Source organism: Quercus robur, chromosome 4, assembly GCF_932294415.1.
Source record: "Quercus robur chromosome 4, dhQueRobu3.1, whole genome shotgun sequence".
In the NCBI taxonomy this organism is placed as follows: domain Eukaryota; kingdom Viridiplantae; phylum Streptophyta; class Magnoliopsida; order Fagales; family Fagaceae; genus Quercus; species Quercus robur.
The window spans coordinates 64,825,609-64,842,187 of NC_065537.1; the positions used below are offsets into that span (position 1 = coordinate 64,825,609).

General features: G+C 31.5%; 1 protein-coding gene and 1 long non-coding RNA gene across 3 annotated transcripts in view; one reads left to right on the forward strand and one right to left on the reverse strand.

Annotated features, from left to right (window-relative positions):
- The window catches only part of LOC126723368 (uncharacterized), a 40,876-nt gene extending 25,598 nt beyond the window's left edge, over nt 1-15,278 (reverse strand). The window contains exon 1 of the long non-coding RNA XR_007654238.1: nt 15,200-15,278. This is a non-coding gene — a long non-coding RNA (uncharacterized LOC126723368). The remainder of the gene's footprint in view (nt 1-15,199) is intronic.
- Nucleotides 8,267-15,713, forward strand: LOC126723365 (protein PIN-LIKES 3-like). 2 transcript variants are annotated; one of them, XM_050426742.1, is made up of 10 exons: nt 8,267-8,449; nt 10,293-10,372; nt 10,473-10,597; nt 11,417-11,538; nt 11,824-12,057; nt 12,625-12,717; nt 13,112-13,212; nt 13,803-13,855; nt 13,972-14,157; nt 15,257-15,713. In XM_050426742.1, the coding sequence occupies exons 1-10, from the start codon at nt 8,315-8,317 to the stop codon at nt 15,379-15,381; spliced, it is 1,254 nt and encodes a 417-aa protein (XP_050282699.1). In that variant the 5' UTR covers nt 8,267-8,314; the 3' UTR covers nt 15,382-15,713. The 2 variants fall into 2 exon arrangements, with proteins under 2 accessions (XP_050282699.1, XP_050282698.1); XM_050426741.1 differs by lacking the exon at nt 8,267-8,449 and adding an exon at nt 9,457-9,657.
- The last annotated feature ends 866 nt before the right edge of the window (nt 15,714-16,579 follow it).

Genomic DNA, 16,579 nt, shown 5'->3' on the forward strand with positions numbered 1-16,579 from the left:
AGTTTCAATTGGATTTTTGAGAACAGAGATACGCCCAAAATACTGATCAGTGCTCAAATCAGATTTTTCCTTTTCAGATTCTGCCTCTTTGATTTCTTTCCTTATTTGAAGCTTCCAATCATGATAGACAATCCAAGCACTCCAGCTGCACCTCCTTAGACATTTAAGCATGGTCCTTTAGCTCCACTTTAATTCTAGTTTGGCCTCCATTCTCTCACAAATTCCTGTAAACTCATCTTTCTCACATGATTTCCTGAAAGTAGAAAATTACACACAATGAATAGCATCTTATTCAAGAAATTATGTAAAGATAAATAATAGGGACTAATGCAAATCATGGCTTAATTATACAAATTAAGCATAGTAATAAGGAGATAACGCCCATATAAATATATAACAAGTATACATTTTAAGGCGTTATCAACTTCTCATTCGTGACTACACTAAATAGAGCATTCAATACCCTACTGTTGAAGTTTGCCACCTTGATCTTAACATCATCCCAGTCGACTGGCGCTTCCGTAGGCTTGGTTAAGCCTATCTCCACAGTTTACCACATATTTTCATCTAATGACTACAAGAAAGCTCTCATGCATACTTTCTAGTATGCATAGTTAGTGCCATCAAATAAAGGAGGTATAACAAGAGACTGTCATCTATCCATGACAAACAGGAGTCAATGGATCACACATCAAAGATTAAAACCTAATCAGAGTGTGCCTACTCTGATACCATTTGATAGGCCAAGAATGTATTAACCCCTTGTGATGAATTAACCAATTAATTAGCCAAGTTAATTAATTAATTCAATTAGCATGCAATAAGCATGGTAGTACAAACAAATCACCAACTCAGTTAATATGCAGCGAAAAATAGAGTTGACACAGTGATTTGTTTTCGAATGGAGAAAACCTACACAGCAAAAATCTCACTGGGTGATTTTAAGGTCACCACTCTCGAGAATCCACTATTATCAAAACAAGCGGTTACAAGTAAAGGAATCCCAATACCTTATACCAACCTATAGTTGAACCTTTACTCCAATATCCAATTGGATTTGTTCTGTAGTGATAATCTCTCATTTCAATGCACGGCTCCCAGTACGTGAATAACCAATTCGATGCGCGGATCCCAGTACACGGCTTACTCACCAACTTGAAAAAGATGTTGGCTACAAAGTTCTTCAATTCATCACACGATGAAGATCAAGAAGCTCCTTGGTCACAAAACCCTACAGTATACAAACACAACAGCTTCTTCAAGAGACAGATGAACTTGGGCAAATTCTGTATTCAGTCACAATTTGCATGAACAAAACTTTGTTTCACACTAGTGCAACTCTTGACGGCCCTTAAAATTATACTTATATATGTTTAGGATTGTGAGAAAAGAAGGCCCAAACATATACCCACGGATTGAATTGGAATCAGATCTAAAAAATTGAATTTCATAAGTCTCGATAGATGGCTTATCTATTGAGCTAGTTGTCGAGCATCGGGCTACAACAGCTCTTTAAACCTCGATAGATAGTAACTGTCGAGATTTAAAATCCAGCACTTCTTCACTTGTTTCTTGGATAGACTTGTATGGTTTTAACACTTGAACTTGAAACCTTGTTCCTTAAAGTATTAAACGCATCCTAGATCTATCCAAATACAAGTAAAGTGTGTTTTGTCAAAAGATTAGCCAATTACATAAAATATTGACATATGTTCCTAACATTGACTCACATATTTCCTAACATTAGTAAACACCACTTACCTCTTATTTGCAAAAATATGAAACCAACCTCCCTTGAATCACAACAAATCAATAGAATTAGAACCTAGCACCACTAAAGATAGGTCCATCAATACACAATTTCCCACTTAAAATCAGTTTTCACACTTAAATAGTTTAACCTATCATCATTAAGGCCTACGGAGGTGTCTAGTTTCTTTGAAATACATTTCAGCTTTGTCAGTAGGCTTGGCTATTGAATTTGTGGCCATCACTACTTGGGATTGCAATTATTAAATTCATAAATGGGAGCATAATGCCCCGTTTGATGCCTGAACTTGTCAATCAGGTTTCCAAAATTTTCAAAACTATTCTAATTATAGTGTCCGCCTATATCTGCCACCATAAATCCCTTGATGCCACAAAACATAAGATATTTCTAGTCAATTTTTTGAACAAATTTTTTTTTTTTTTTTTGAGAAACAATTTTTTGAACAAATTGGTTAACTTAAATAATATATAATTTCTTATTCCTACGTTATAGGGGCTAACAAGATATTCTAGGCTTGAAAATCATTGCTACCTTCTACAATAATTTAGAGCTAAATACACGTCACTAGAGGGATGATAAGAAGTTAAATATCAACCATAAAGCAACCTTTTCCCTTTCACATGGTGACACACTTGAATTGATAAGGTCTAAGCCTATTACTCTATTAGGTACAATTTCAAAGCCTATGGAATACCCTTTCCTGACATACAGCCATATTGACCATTCCTAATCAAGCCCTTTTTCTATTAATATAATGATAGTCTAGGTTCATGACAATTGCTAGCTATTGAATATTCAAACTTCTTAAATTTAGAGCCTGAAAAAATCATACTTGTAGGCTACAGGTTTCCACGCACAACCGCATAGAAGAAAAGAAAACCTTAATAGTGTGTTGCGGCTGAAACAAAATGAACCTTCTTATGTATATACACGTATAACTTAAGAGGTAAAAAGCTAGGGTTTTTAAAAACTTATCAAGGCCCATATATTTACTTATACCACCTCACTTGAGCTTCATATACCATAGTATTTATCTTGTTTTTAATATCTTAGGCCCAAATCAATTAAATTTATTTAATTATAGGCCTCCTTTTTAATTTATGTATAAGAATTAAATTGGTATCAAAATTATGGGGCGTTACAAATAGTACTTATTAAAATAGGAAGTTTTTGTGTTACCAAAAGAGTATAAATGAGAGAAGAAGTTTAGTGCAACTCTTTGTACTTGACATCCAAGAAAGCTCCAGTTCCTATGGGAATATGTACGATTGCTAGGTACAAAGTATAAACTTTCTATGTGGCAGAGTCCAGTAAGTCCCTTCTTTTTTATGTTTAAGACTGCTTGATTTACAAAATCAATGTTCTTTACGTGAAGAAATAATTTACATAGACTCATTCCTTTGAAAAGCGTCAAGAGAGAGAGAGACAGACAGACAGACATTCTACTTCTGCTTTTGTTGTTCAGAATTTGCGTAAGCTTCCCATGCAATTTAATGTTGTAACTAACTGATATTCATCCAAACTCTTAATGTATTTGTAGGTATGCTTTTGCAAGAGGAGGCCAAACACTTAACAATCAAAAGGTCCCGAGTATGCACAAACTCTTGAGCTTAATCACTAGCAAAACTGGAAACTGAGATATAAACTTATGTCACCTCCAATTGGGTATTGTCGTCTAAACAAACTACTGAAATCTGATGAATAAAAGTATGTCAATATGTTCAGCAATTATTGCTGCATTAATTATGTGAACAAAACTTTCATAAGAGGAGCATTTTTTTTTTCTTGGGTTTGACTCTTATATTTATATTTTGTTTGCTTGTTTCATTTGCTGGAAGGGTACTTATTCAATGTCTTTTTCTTGTTTTTGCTACCTCAGTACTTGTTAATGTTCTGATTTCCAAGAATTTCAATTGAAGGTACTAGTATGGAACTTGAACATGTTTTTCTTAATTACTAGTTAGGGCAGCACGTGCAAGGCACATGCTTGCCGTGGAAAAAAAATACTGTAGTAATGAAGGTCAATTCTAGATTTTATTTGCATTACAAAACAAAGATATGAATCATTTGATTTTTAAAGTATATAGAGATTTACATTAATCAAAAGAAACATTAATTTTAAGAATTTTGATAATTATGTCGTAAAAAGTTAATCTCATTCGTTTAAGAATTTTGATCAACCACAAAGTTAGGGTAGCTATTTAACATATAAATATTTATTTAACTATAATATTTTTTTTAGTACCTACTTGCTGAAGACAATATATCTATTCTCTAAAAACTTCTAAGAATGATAATGAATATCATCATCTTCCAACAATAAACAACTGAGTTTTTCTAAGAAATTTAAAAAAATAAAAAAGATAACAAAAGGCTTGTGTCATCGAATATCATCATTCTAACTTTTTAAGAATTCTTATCATTTAAAACTCAAAATGCGTAAAGAAAATTTTTTGGATGTTAAAATTTAGTAGGAGTACACAATAAAATATTTTAAGAATCATAAACTTTCATTAGGGTTTAACTGAAAGGATAACAATATGACATATTTGCTCTTTTCCAAAATATTAAGAGAAAAATTACTTGATTTTAAAGTTTATGGAAGAATTGTAAACTGCTCCAAACATAAAGGATGAAAAATGTTTTTTTCTTAAGTTTTTGTTTTTGTTTTTGTGTGCAAAACTATGTGCTTTTACTTAAAATGGTGTGTAAAGAAAAAAATATACAAAAAGTCAATTCAAGAAAATTGTACGTGGAATAGTGAATTTTGGCTCAACAAAGTTGATTAAACCAACAAAAAAATTTTTAAAACACAACAGAATGACGCAACATTTCATAATACCTTTATAATCTTGTTATATTTTATTTTAACTTGTAAAGAATTGATAGCTCAGTAGTTTTGAAAATATTGTGACAACATCAAGATGTTTTAACATTTTTCACACAAAAAAATGTTATGTCCATGACATTTTCACAACAAATCATAAATAGTAGGTTACTACAAGTTGTTATTGGTGGGCAAAAAAGTAGTTTCATTGATAAGTTTAAATTAAAACCAATAACAATTTACCATATTTGATTTGTTATGAAAGTGTTGTGAAAATTATTGTGGACAAATCAAAAATAATATAGCAAATATACTACAACTTTAGGCATTCACAAAAAAAAAAAAGCCCAGCAAAACGGTGAAAGTTAAACAAATCAAAACTATTGTAGTTAAATTACCGTAACTTTTCTCATTCACTCTTTTTATATAATATATATATATATATATATTTATATATATTTATATAGAAATATACATTGCACTTACAATGTAAATTTATATTGTAAACGCATAAAAATTGGTCAATGTTGTACACATTTGCAAAATTTGTACAATTTTTTTTTTTGCAAATGTATATAATATTGGTAAAAACCACATTTTCATCCCTACATTTTCAAACGATTCTCACTTTGGTCCCTATCTTTTATTTTCACCGCTTTTAGTCATTATTTTAAAAAAACGCGTTCCGTTTTAGTCCCTAACGTCATCTCTGTAACGGAAATATCCTATGTGGCAGATGGAATGGCACTGTTGGCAAAAGAGTGCTTACTTGGCTATTAAAATAATAATAATAAATTTTAATTGACATTTAAATAATGCCACATCAGCATTTTAAATATTAAAAAAAACCACGTTAGAAAAAATTAAAACAAAATTCTAAACATGTGATTTTTAAAACCAAATAAAATAAAATAATTAAAATAAAATTTTCTTTTCCTTTTATTATTTTCTTCAGAAGAACATATTCATATATGTTTTTTGTGTTCTTCCCCAAGAACATGACTGTTCATATTAATGTTCTTAGCAAATTAATTCTTTGTTTCTTATCATTTCTCTGTCTTTCTTGTACTTTCTTTAAAGCCAAACACATCAAAACTCAAATCAATAACAGTTAAATAAAATAGAATTTAATTAAGCATTTTCTTGGCAACGTCAATCTCAAGATCTGAACATTTTTCTCTCCTAATTGGTAATCCAAAAAATTCTCGTTCCCTTTTCATGAACACAACAAATTCTCATTCATAAACCCAAAAAGCTCCCTTTCACAAACCCAAAAGATCCCTTCTTAACACACACAGCAAATAGTCCTTTCACAAACCCACAAACCTAGAATATCCCTTCTCAACAAATATAGCAAATGAGTTTTTTCAAATTTGTCAAAAATAAAAAAACAAATAAAATAAACCCAAGATCGGCTTCAGATCCTCTTCAGATTCAATCCCAAGATAGAGAGGGTGAGATGAGAAAGTGAGGAGGAAAGGAAAACATGGGCCTTCAGATATGCTGGAAACCCATACCACACACCACATACGACGCAAAAACTGACCCACCACCTTGCCGAACCCACCACCAATGAACCTTACCGATCCCCCCACCTGTGAACCTTGCCGAACCCATTGACTAGGAGGATCTTACCAACTTGATAGTTGCGGCGGCGGCGGCGATTAAAGGAGATGAACGATGGGAGCTTCGGCCAAGGGGTACTGAGAGAGAGACTGAGATCAAGAAACGGAAGTTTGAGGTGTAAGAATCTAAGCTGGTTTTGATTAGAGGTGAAGCAATGTTGGAGGTGAGAGGGAGGAAGTTTGAGATTAGAGGAATCTGATGAGAATCTGAGATTTAGAGAGAGTTGTAAGAAAATCTAGGCCAAAAGTGAGAATTAACACTGTTTGCCAAACAATATAATTATTAGTTATTGTTTTCAAACTATATATATTACTAATATCTTCAATCTCAAAAACTCGATTTAGGTCTATAAATTAAATTTCACAAATTCAATTTTAATAATCTGATCATATTTGATGTAACGTTTTTTTTCATGTAGCGTTCACCTGAAAATCAAGGACATAAGACTTGATTTATAAGCCAATCCTTTCAGCACCGATTTGTACGTGCTAGCAAACAAAACAAAACACCTTACCTTTCTGGTTGTTGTGTAAGGAGTTTTCTTGGGCCACGGAGTTAGTGTGAAGTGAGGTCAAGTTTGATGTAAACTCCTCTGATACTTTGTCTCTTCCTTATGTACTTTTCATATATTAATATAATTCTATCACTTCTGTCAAAAAAAAATTCAAACATTATCTTTACTTGTACTTTTCTGATTGTTGTGTGTAAGGAGTTTTCTTGGGCCACGTAGTTAATGGGGGGTGACGTCAAGCTTGATGTAAACTCCTTGTGTCTCTTCCTTTTGTACTTTTCATATATTAATATAATTCTATCACTTCTGTAAAAAAAGGAAAGAAATATTATTCAAGCATTTTCAATGCTAGCAAGCTCTACAGTATAAATCAATGCACAATTATGTCTCTTTTCTTCCAATCATTTAGGTATCTCTCCTCACCTCAAACTTAAATTTTTTTTGGCTTATAAATTGAGTTTTAGAAATTCGATTTCTAAGTGAATGCCACGTGAAAAATACGCAAAATCAGATGTGATCAGAACACTGAAATCGAGTTTTTGAGACTCGATTTATAAGCTCTAAATCGAGTCCTTTAAACTCGAGATATTAGTAAAAAATATAATTTTGTAACAATACCTACTAATTATATTGTTTGACAAACAAGGTTAATTCCCAATTTTTGCCGAAAATCTATTCATATTTTTTAAAATATTTTATTTTATTTTTTAAATTGACAAATTTAAAAAGAAAATGGTTTTGATTTTAAATTCATTTTAAATGCGGACATGGACTTTTTAAATGACAATTAAAATTTTTTATTATTATTTTAATAGCCATGTAGGCACTCTTTTGCCAACAATGTCATTTCATCTGCCACATAGGATATTTCCGTTGCAGAGATGACGTTAGGAACTAAAACAAAATGTGTTTTTTAAAATAAGGACTAAAAACGGTGAAAATAAAAAATAAGGACAAAAAACGGTGAAAATAAAAAATAAGGATCAAAGTGGAAATCGCCTGAAAATGTAGGGACAAAAATGTGATTTTCACCTATAATATTTTCTACTTTTTGTGTGTATACAATGTAAGCTTATATTACAAGTAGAAAGTAAATATATAAAGATCCTTTAAAAGAAAAAGAAAAAGAAAAAGAAAAAGAAAAAAAAAAAAAAAAAAAGCTCAAACTAAGTTGGTGAACTTGATGAAAAAAATAAAGAGGAAAAAGGCAAGTCACTAAACCAAAAATATGGTTCATAATACTATTCATGAGCCTATTTGCTCTTTTTATATATTAAAAAAAAAAAAAAAAGATGATGATGAATAGTATATATTGAAAAAACCAAAAGTACTGTAGCTTTCACAAAATATTTATATTCAATTGTAGTTGGTCACAGTTTCATATTTTATTATTTTATTTACAGTTGTATTTTGACTTAGAAGACTGAAAAAAGAAAAAGACAAAAGTCCCTCAATCAACCAAAATGTCACTGTAGAGGCATTGCCTCTTTTTATACAGTTAATAGATCTACTATATCTGGCTGGGAGTACTTACTGGACATGATTCTTGTCTAGGAGAAACTTCATTTGAGTATTTAAAATGGGATTCCTGGATCTATTTATTGTGGCATTAATGCCAACGCTGGAAATACTCTTAATTACTGCTATTGGTTTATTTCTCGCAACAGAGCGTATAAATCTCTTGGGGGCAAATGCAAGGCCATATTTGAATAACGTAAGCCAAAATTTCTTACTGTTCAATATTGGTCTTCTTACCGACATGTTGCAGATGCTTCTTGTTAAGTTCCAAAATCAAACTCCTTTTGTTTCTGTCAAGTGTGTTGCACTTTGTTGCAATCTGTCTTTGGCCGAAAATCTATTCATATTTTTTAAAATATTTTATTTTATTTTTTAAATTGACAAATTTAAAAAGAAAATGGTTTTGATTTTAAATTCATTTTAAATGCTGACATGGACTTTTTAAATGACAATTAAAATTTTTTATTATTATTTTAATAGCCATGTAGGCACTCTTTTGCCAATAATGCCATTTCATCTACCACATAGGATATTTCCGTTACAGAGATGATGTTAGGAACTAAAACAGAATGTGTTTTTTAAAATAAGAACTAAAAACGGTGAAAATAAAAAATAAGGACCAAAGTGGAAATCACCTGAAAATGTAGGGACAAAAATGTGATTTTCACCTATAATATTTTCTATTTTTTGTGTGTATACAATGTAAGCTTATATTACAAGTAGAAAGTAAATATATAAAGATCCTTTAAAAGAAAAAGAAAAAGAAAAAGAAAAAGAAAAAAAAAAAAGCTCAAACCAAGTTGGTAAACTTGAAGGAAAAAAAAAAGAGGAAAAAGACAAGTCATTAAACCAAAAATACGGTTCATAATACTATTCATGAGCCTATTTGCTCTTTTTATATTAAAAAAAGAAAAAAAAAAAAAAAAAAAAGAGCTCAAATTGATAACTAAAAAAAAAAAAAAAAAGATGATGAATAATATATATTGAAAAAACCAAAAGTACTGCAGCTTTCACAAAATATTTATATTCAGTTGTAGTTGATCACAGTTTCATATTTTATTATTTTATTTTCAGTTGTATTTTGACTTAGAAAACTGAAAAAAGAACAAAAAAAAAAAAAGACAAAAGACAAAAGTCCCTCAATAAACCATAATGTCACTGTAGAGGCATTGCCTTTTTTTTATTCAGTGAATAGATATACTATATCTGGCTGGGAGTACTTACTGGACATGTTTCTTGTCTAGGAGAAACTTCATTTGAGTATTTAAAATGGGATTCCTGGATCTATTTATTGTGGCATTAATGCCAACGCTGGAAATACTCTTAATTACTGCTATTGGTTTATTTCTCGCAACAGAGCGTATAAATCTCTTGGGGGCAAATGCAAGGCCATATTTGAATAACGTAAGTCAAAATTTCTTACTGTTCAATATTGGTCTTCATACCGACATGTTGCAGATGCTTCTTGTTAAGTTCCAAAATCAAACTCCTTTTGTTTCTGTCAAGTGTGTTGCACTTTGTTGCAATCTAGTCTCCAGAAGTTCCTGCACGTATAAGGATGATGACAGTTAACAAGTAAATTAAGAAGGAATGCCAAACATCAACCACTTTCATCCATTCATGATAGCACTGCTGCATCATCCAATGTTATTGAAACTTAATGAAAAGATTTAACTTTTCTGTTCTTTTTCAAATTTTAATGCTTCAAAAATGTTGGCCAGCTTACTAGTATTTTTGAAGTCTAGAACTCTGTCTTTGTCTAGATCTCTTCTTCCTTTTACTGATCAAAGGAGTTTGGCGGTAGACGTGACATTGTTTTTTAGTTACTTTCATTAAGGAAAAAAGAATACATTTTAAGAGTGTATATATGCTGATTTTTAATTCTAATTGTTGCTTATATTAATCAAAAATCATAATCAATTCTTTAATGACTTGTATAATGTTCTTTTATTTCTTCCTCTCTGTTTTGAAGTTATGAACTTTGGCTATGCTCCCAAGACCTGCAAAGGACTAACAACACTACTTGTATTTGTGTATAGTTGGTGTTCTATGTGTTCACTCCATCAAACCTTTTCAGCAAACTGGCTGATACAATTACTTTAGAAAGTTTGGTAACCTTGTGAGTTTAGCTCTGTCAAACTTCTGAAATTCCGTACCCCCCCCCCCCCCCCCACAACAACCCCATTTTTATTCATTGGTAATTTTTGGTTAATGTGTAGGTGGTTCATGCCAGTGAATGTGCTTCTCACATTCATCATAGGCTCTGCCCTTGCATGGATACTGATAAGAATCACAAGAGCTCCTCAACATCTGCAAAGCCTTATCATTGGTTCTTGTGCTGCAGGTAGACAAAATTCCAAATAAACTGTTTATAGGTGTACATTTTCTAGTCATACAAAATAGCCTGATTTAGGGCATATATAGGATAGTGACTAATGATACATGATACAATAGGTATTGTGTAAAATATGATTAATGAACTCATCATCAGCATGAGTTAAACTGGGAAGATACAAATTTCATTTGATTTTCAATTTGATCTTTGAAGTAAAAGATTAGAAACAATTTGCCTTTGCGGTAGTTGTATTAATTTCATCCTTTTCAAAAAAATTCACTAACTAATTGATGTGATGTAATAGAATTGCTTTTATTTTGAAACTTGAAATTTGAAAATGGTATAATATACAAATATTTATGTCCTAATTTTTAGTAAATACAAAAAGTACTTAATACTTTATTTGTCATGTTAGATTTGATTACCAAATACCACAAGTTTTTTTTTTGCAGAAATTTTACAATGTTTTTCAATTTATATAGGATAAATATGAAACAAGATACATACAGATGCGACTCATTGTTTGACAATTTTATCAAGTATTGTCTACCCCTCTAATAATAATAGAGTGCAGTGAATATGTTTCCTCACATAAAATTACAAACTAAAGATGCATTACTGGATATGGTTGTACCAAATTAACTGCAAGTAGGAGTGAATGTGAATCATTGCATCACAATGATCAACCCTCATTGAAGTACATTACTCTAAGAATTAGTTATGCCACTATGTTTCACAATTGCAACTTTTCACCATCTCATGCACCATTTTATTTATGATCGAAAGGTATTGTCCATAATATATTTAGAGGGAAATTGCTATGTGCAGGAAATTTAGGAACCTTACTTCTGATTATACTCCCAGCAGTCTGTGACGAGGATAATAGTCCATTTGGAGATTCTTCTGTTTGCTCTACATATGGAGAGGCTTATGCTGCGCTTTCTATGGCGGTAATAGTCTATTGTTCTTGTTTTAAGATTACCAAAATAAATGGATGTCACAGTAAGACCAGCTGACCAGTTGATCTGAATGATAACATGTTTCTCAGTGCCTCTAACAGTATGTCCCATTTTTCAGTTAATCTGTATAACTGAATTGGATGATTTTTTTAGTCACAAATTATATCAATAACCCCAAGCTCTTCTTGAGCTAATCTACTTTTGTATGTCTTACAGCTCCTAAAATATGTCGGATTAATTTCAATCATTTTGTTGTTTCTTGTTTTGATGGTCCAGCTAGGAGAAGTATTTTTATGGACTTATGTGTATGCTATCATGCGGTTATCTGCAAACAAGGCCACTAAAGAAATTGACACAAATGACTCTACAATCCAGGATATAACTTCTGAGGAAACCCCATATTCAGAGATTTGCACAGAAGCTCTTCTTCCTTCAAGGGGCTGCCCCACCTCTGAGGAATATACAGAGCAAGTTGAAGTCCCTTCTACTGGATGTGAAGAAAAAGCAAAGGTTTCTTCTGATATTCTTCTGTTGTGGCTTCCCATTTATAATGTTCAGAAGCTTGCTTTTTTCAAAATTTGATTTCCACTCATGATCAATTCAATCAATGAGAAATAAAGAAGAAATAATCCTAACCTAGAACATTAGACTCTCAGTTAGAAGATAATTGCTTGTACGAAGATTAGAGGACATTAAGAAGCAAGCTAGCACATGTGCAGGTCATGTAGGACATAGCTTCAATGTAGGAGATTGAGGGCATAAAATAGTTGTACTTTTATTAAATTTTGTAATGTTGAATGGAATATTCTACTCTCCTATCCTAAAATGATTCCTTGTGAAATAAGATGCATTTTAAGTATAGATCACTAATTCCAATACATGGATTACCACATGTCTTCTTGACTAATATCACATTACAATTTGTAAGTCTCATACAATCTAACTTTTATATAATATTAATTAGATATATTGTTTTATACTGAAGATTTTCAGTGCTAGTAAAGGTAGCTTTTCTTTCCCTTTTTTCTCCCCATTCTCTTCTTGAATAAAATACCCTTTTAAAGATTCATTTGATAGGTATCATTTCTGGAGAAGGCTAAGCTGCACCTTAAGAAGCTCTATGGGTACATTGACCTCAAAAAATTGTTTGCACCATCTACCATTTCAGCGGTATTCTCATAGTTCTTGTTCTATTCGGCATAAGCTTTATCTTTATTCTGTTAGAAATCAATATGGTCTGTGTTTACTTCTCTAATTCCAGTAAAATTTGCAGTTCCTAATTTTTTTTTAGAAAGTAGATAATCTGAGGAATTCACTCCATCTTGACCTTGAGTTAGAGAAATTATATTGGAAGCATATTCATTCCAAAATTAAACATTTTATGTTTCTTGAAACTTGAATATAATTATACACTTTAAATGGGGAATGGCATAATGCACTGCCTGACTCATTTCAAAAGCTCAAAATAATTATTCAGAATATATCTATTTTAAATTTTTTTTAAAGTTGTGTATATGCTGCCACACAGGGATCTCTAAATAATATGCTTATTTTACTTCTATAGATTATTGCGTTTACAGTTGGAATAGTCTCTCCAATTCGAAAGTTACTAATTGGTGATGATGCTCCTCTTCGTGCAATCTACAGTTCTGTGAGTTTGATAGGGTATGAATCCTGCCACAGGCTCAATAAGCTCCCACTGCTTGAGTCTTAGTTTGATTTTGGTGTTCAAGTTTCTGCTCACAATTCTAAACTCTAAAATTCCTATATTTGCAACTTGAAGTAGTGCAAATATGCACATATCAAAGTTAAATTTATAATTATATTTAAGGAATGAACCTGTGCGAATCACTCCCATGAGAAGACCAATGCATCAGACAGAAAAATCAATTACATATATGGTAGCAAAAAACTCTCTCAGCAAAAGTATTCCATTTATATTTAGAAGTACAATTGGTAGTAATAGTCCATCCTTACTAGTAAATACTCCATAATAATATATTAGCAGCAATAGTATAAGTACATATAGTTGTTATAGTCAAATATGCACAGCCTGGAAGGGCCTTTTGAAATAACCAGTATTTCTCCTCTGAGCAATTAAGTCTTCCCTAATGAACCATTAACTCTCACAACTTAGAAGCAATGGAACAACATGAAAAAATCGCTTTTCAATCTGAACATTCTGATTTGCAGCTTGAGTGTTCTATATCTGCCAATCTGCATTAAATCCTTTTAGTTTCGTTTCTCTTCTACAGGGAGGCAGCAATACCCTGTATGACATTGTTAATTGGAGCGAACCTTCTTAGAGGTGGCTTTTAACATTGGTTGTAATCTTTATTATGTATTCCTTGGGTTGGCTCAATCCCCTCATTAATTGTCCATGAAAGGTTTCTGATATTTATTTTAATATATTTGTTGTTACAGGTCTAAAGAGATCTGAAGTAGGTCCATCAATTGTCCTAGGGATTATTGCAATTCGGTACATTATATCGCCTTTACTGGGTATTGTTATTGTTAAGGCTGCAAACCATTTTGGCGTGGTGGGATCAGATTCATTATATCAGTTTACACTTATGCTTCAGTATGCTCTTCCACCCGCTATGACTGTAGGTATGTGTGATCACTGAATTTCCATTGGTGATTATTATATGCAGTTATTCAAGCCTAAAACCACCAGTTTTGATCCCATTAAGTATGGAAGACGTGATTAATGCTTCTAAAGATGCTACCTAAGGTGGTATCCATATTTGCGCTTGTTTAAGTTTACATTGCTTAACAGATTGGTTTGTTTGTTGGCAATTGTTGTTAAAGCCTTATGTTTGAAAGCCATATATACCTTGTGCTTGTTAGAAATATTTAGGCAAGATCAGACTGAGTAGGCTTATTGATTGAACATTCTAAAAATCAACTAGATTAATCCTTAATGTACTAATGTTTTGCCAATATTTTCTATAAATGACATAGGTTGCCTACCTACTTCCTCTCCTAGACCCTGCAGAAGTGGATCTTTGTCCACTAATATGAAAGATTTCGTTTTTGCTACTGTGTCTTAAGTGATAAAACATGTCTTAGTGAATAGCTTGAGTTCAGCTTCAGAAAATGCTCGTTTCAGCTTGTTCATTAATTAAACAAACGAAGATCAGGAGTTTGAAGTTCAATTACTTAATGAACCAAGCTTGAACAAAACCAAGTTTAGCCCAAAGTTTTCCTAAACACTGAAGATAATACATTCTTTCCATTGCTAATATGTATCAACTACAAAGAAAATTTTGTCAAAACTTGCATTTTTGTTTCATGTTTTGCAAACATTATTCCTATTGAAGTGCAAGAGTTAATTAGTATATTTTCAGAATATAATTTGATGCATAGTATGCATTAACAAATCTAGACTCAAGAGATATAGGTTTTTCAGCAAGGGATGATTTGATCAAGTGTGAGCCTGTTCATAAAATTAACTAACCAAGTTTGAACAGAAAATTTGAGCTCAGTTTTAAACTTCACTTCAGCTCAATCCTGATAACAAAGTAAATAAACCAAGTTTAAACAATTCATTACTCGGTTTGAACTTGAGCCTAATAACAAAGTAAACAAACTATTTGATGAAATATGTTCAGTTGTCCATTCCTTGGTTGTGATTTTCTCAACAAAGCACTTAAGCACTATATATGCTAAAATTTGAATTAGTAACATTGTGTCATGAACTTGGCAGGTACTATTTCTCAGTTGCTTAAGACGGGAGAAAGTGAATGCTCTGTCATTATGCTATGGACTTATGTTGTGGCATCATTCTCTTTAACAATCTGGTCAACTTTCTTCATGTGGCTTGTTGCTTAATCTGGATTTCCATAATTCATCTAAGGACTTACCATCATCATAACACGGCAAAGCACAACAACATTCAAATAGCTACCTAGTGAAACAAACCTGAAACCAGCAATCAAATATTCTTCTACGTATATTGTTTGCATAAATAATCAAATTACTATGAGATGCTTACCATTTGTTGTAACTGTTTTGAAAATTGAGAGGAATTGTGTAAAATAATCAAAATAGAAATAAATTGATGAGTTTGTTCTTTGTTAAAACTTAAATGTCCTCAAAGGGACCTAAAAGATGAGGATTCTCAATTCTTTTCTAATTCTGAAATTATGAGTTCTCATTGGCTACTTGCTACTGTTGATGATTGTGTACCGGTAATATAGCCTTTGCTTGTTTGCCTCATGATTTTAATACATAAATTTTTACTTATTAGTCATATATATATATATATATATATATATACGAATTGGGTTCAAGTTACACTTGGTGCGACTCTAAGTAATGTTACACTATTCAATATTTTTTAATTGGATGCGAACATTGACAAGTTTACTGTTAGATTACATTATCTTCGTATATTCTTTATACTTGCAAAATTTCGAGATGATCAAAGATTAATAGCCATATCATCAATCAATTATTAAAATTCAAATTTTTGTAGTTTAAAATAATGTATAAAAGATGAGTTTATAGATTAAATGGTAAATAACATCCGATTGATATGAAAATTGGCACACATGTTAAGAACATATAAAACATGTAATTCAATGGTTGGATTTTCAAAATATTAATTCAATAACAAGTTATTGGGTGGTGTAACATTACTTAGAGTTACACTAGGTGTGTGTATGGATACTGTTTATTTTGTTGAAAACTGAAAATAATTAAAAAAAAAAAATTTATGGCTATTGTTCATTACTGTTTAGCACTGTTCATTTGCCTATTTGCATTGTTCATGTCCCATAAACAGTGCATTAAGCGTTGGTAAAAAAAAAAAAAAACCAAAAACGCCAGACATGCTGGACGTGGACGCATTGCAAACGAAGACTAGATGTAACTTGAACTTAACCCTATATATATATATAGATATATATATATATATAGATATATATATATATATTTCCTATGCCATTTTTAAAAAATTTTCCTAGGCCATTGATTCTTAAAAAAAAAATTGGTATTTGGTATGAACTCATTGAACCTATGCCACAAC

Coding starts and splice junctions, on each gene's coding strand:
- LOC126723365 (XM_050426742.1), top strand. CDS start 8,315: ATGGGATTCCTGGATCTATTTATTGTGGCATTAATGCCAACGCTGGAA. Junction 12,058..12,624: donor GATGTGAAGAAAAAGCAAAG/GTTTCTTCTGAT, acceptor TTCATTTGATAG/GTATCATTTCTGGAGAAGGC. Junction 13,856..13,971: donor TGGAGCGAACCTTCTTAGAG/GTGGCTTTTAAC, acceptor TTGTTGTTACAG/GTCTAAAGAGATCTGAAGTA.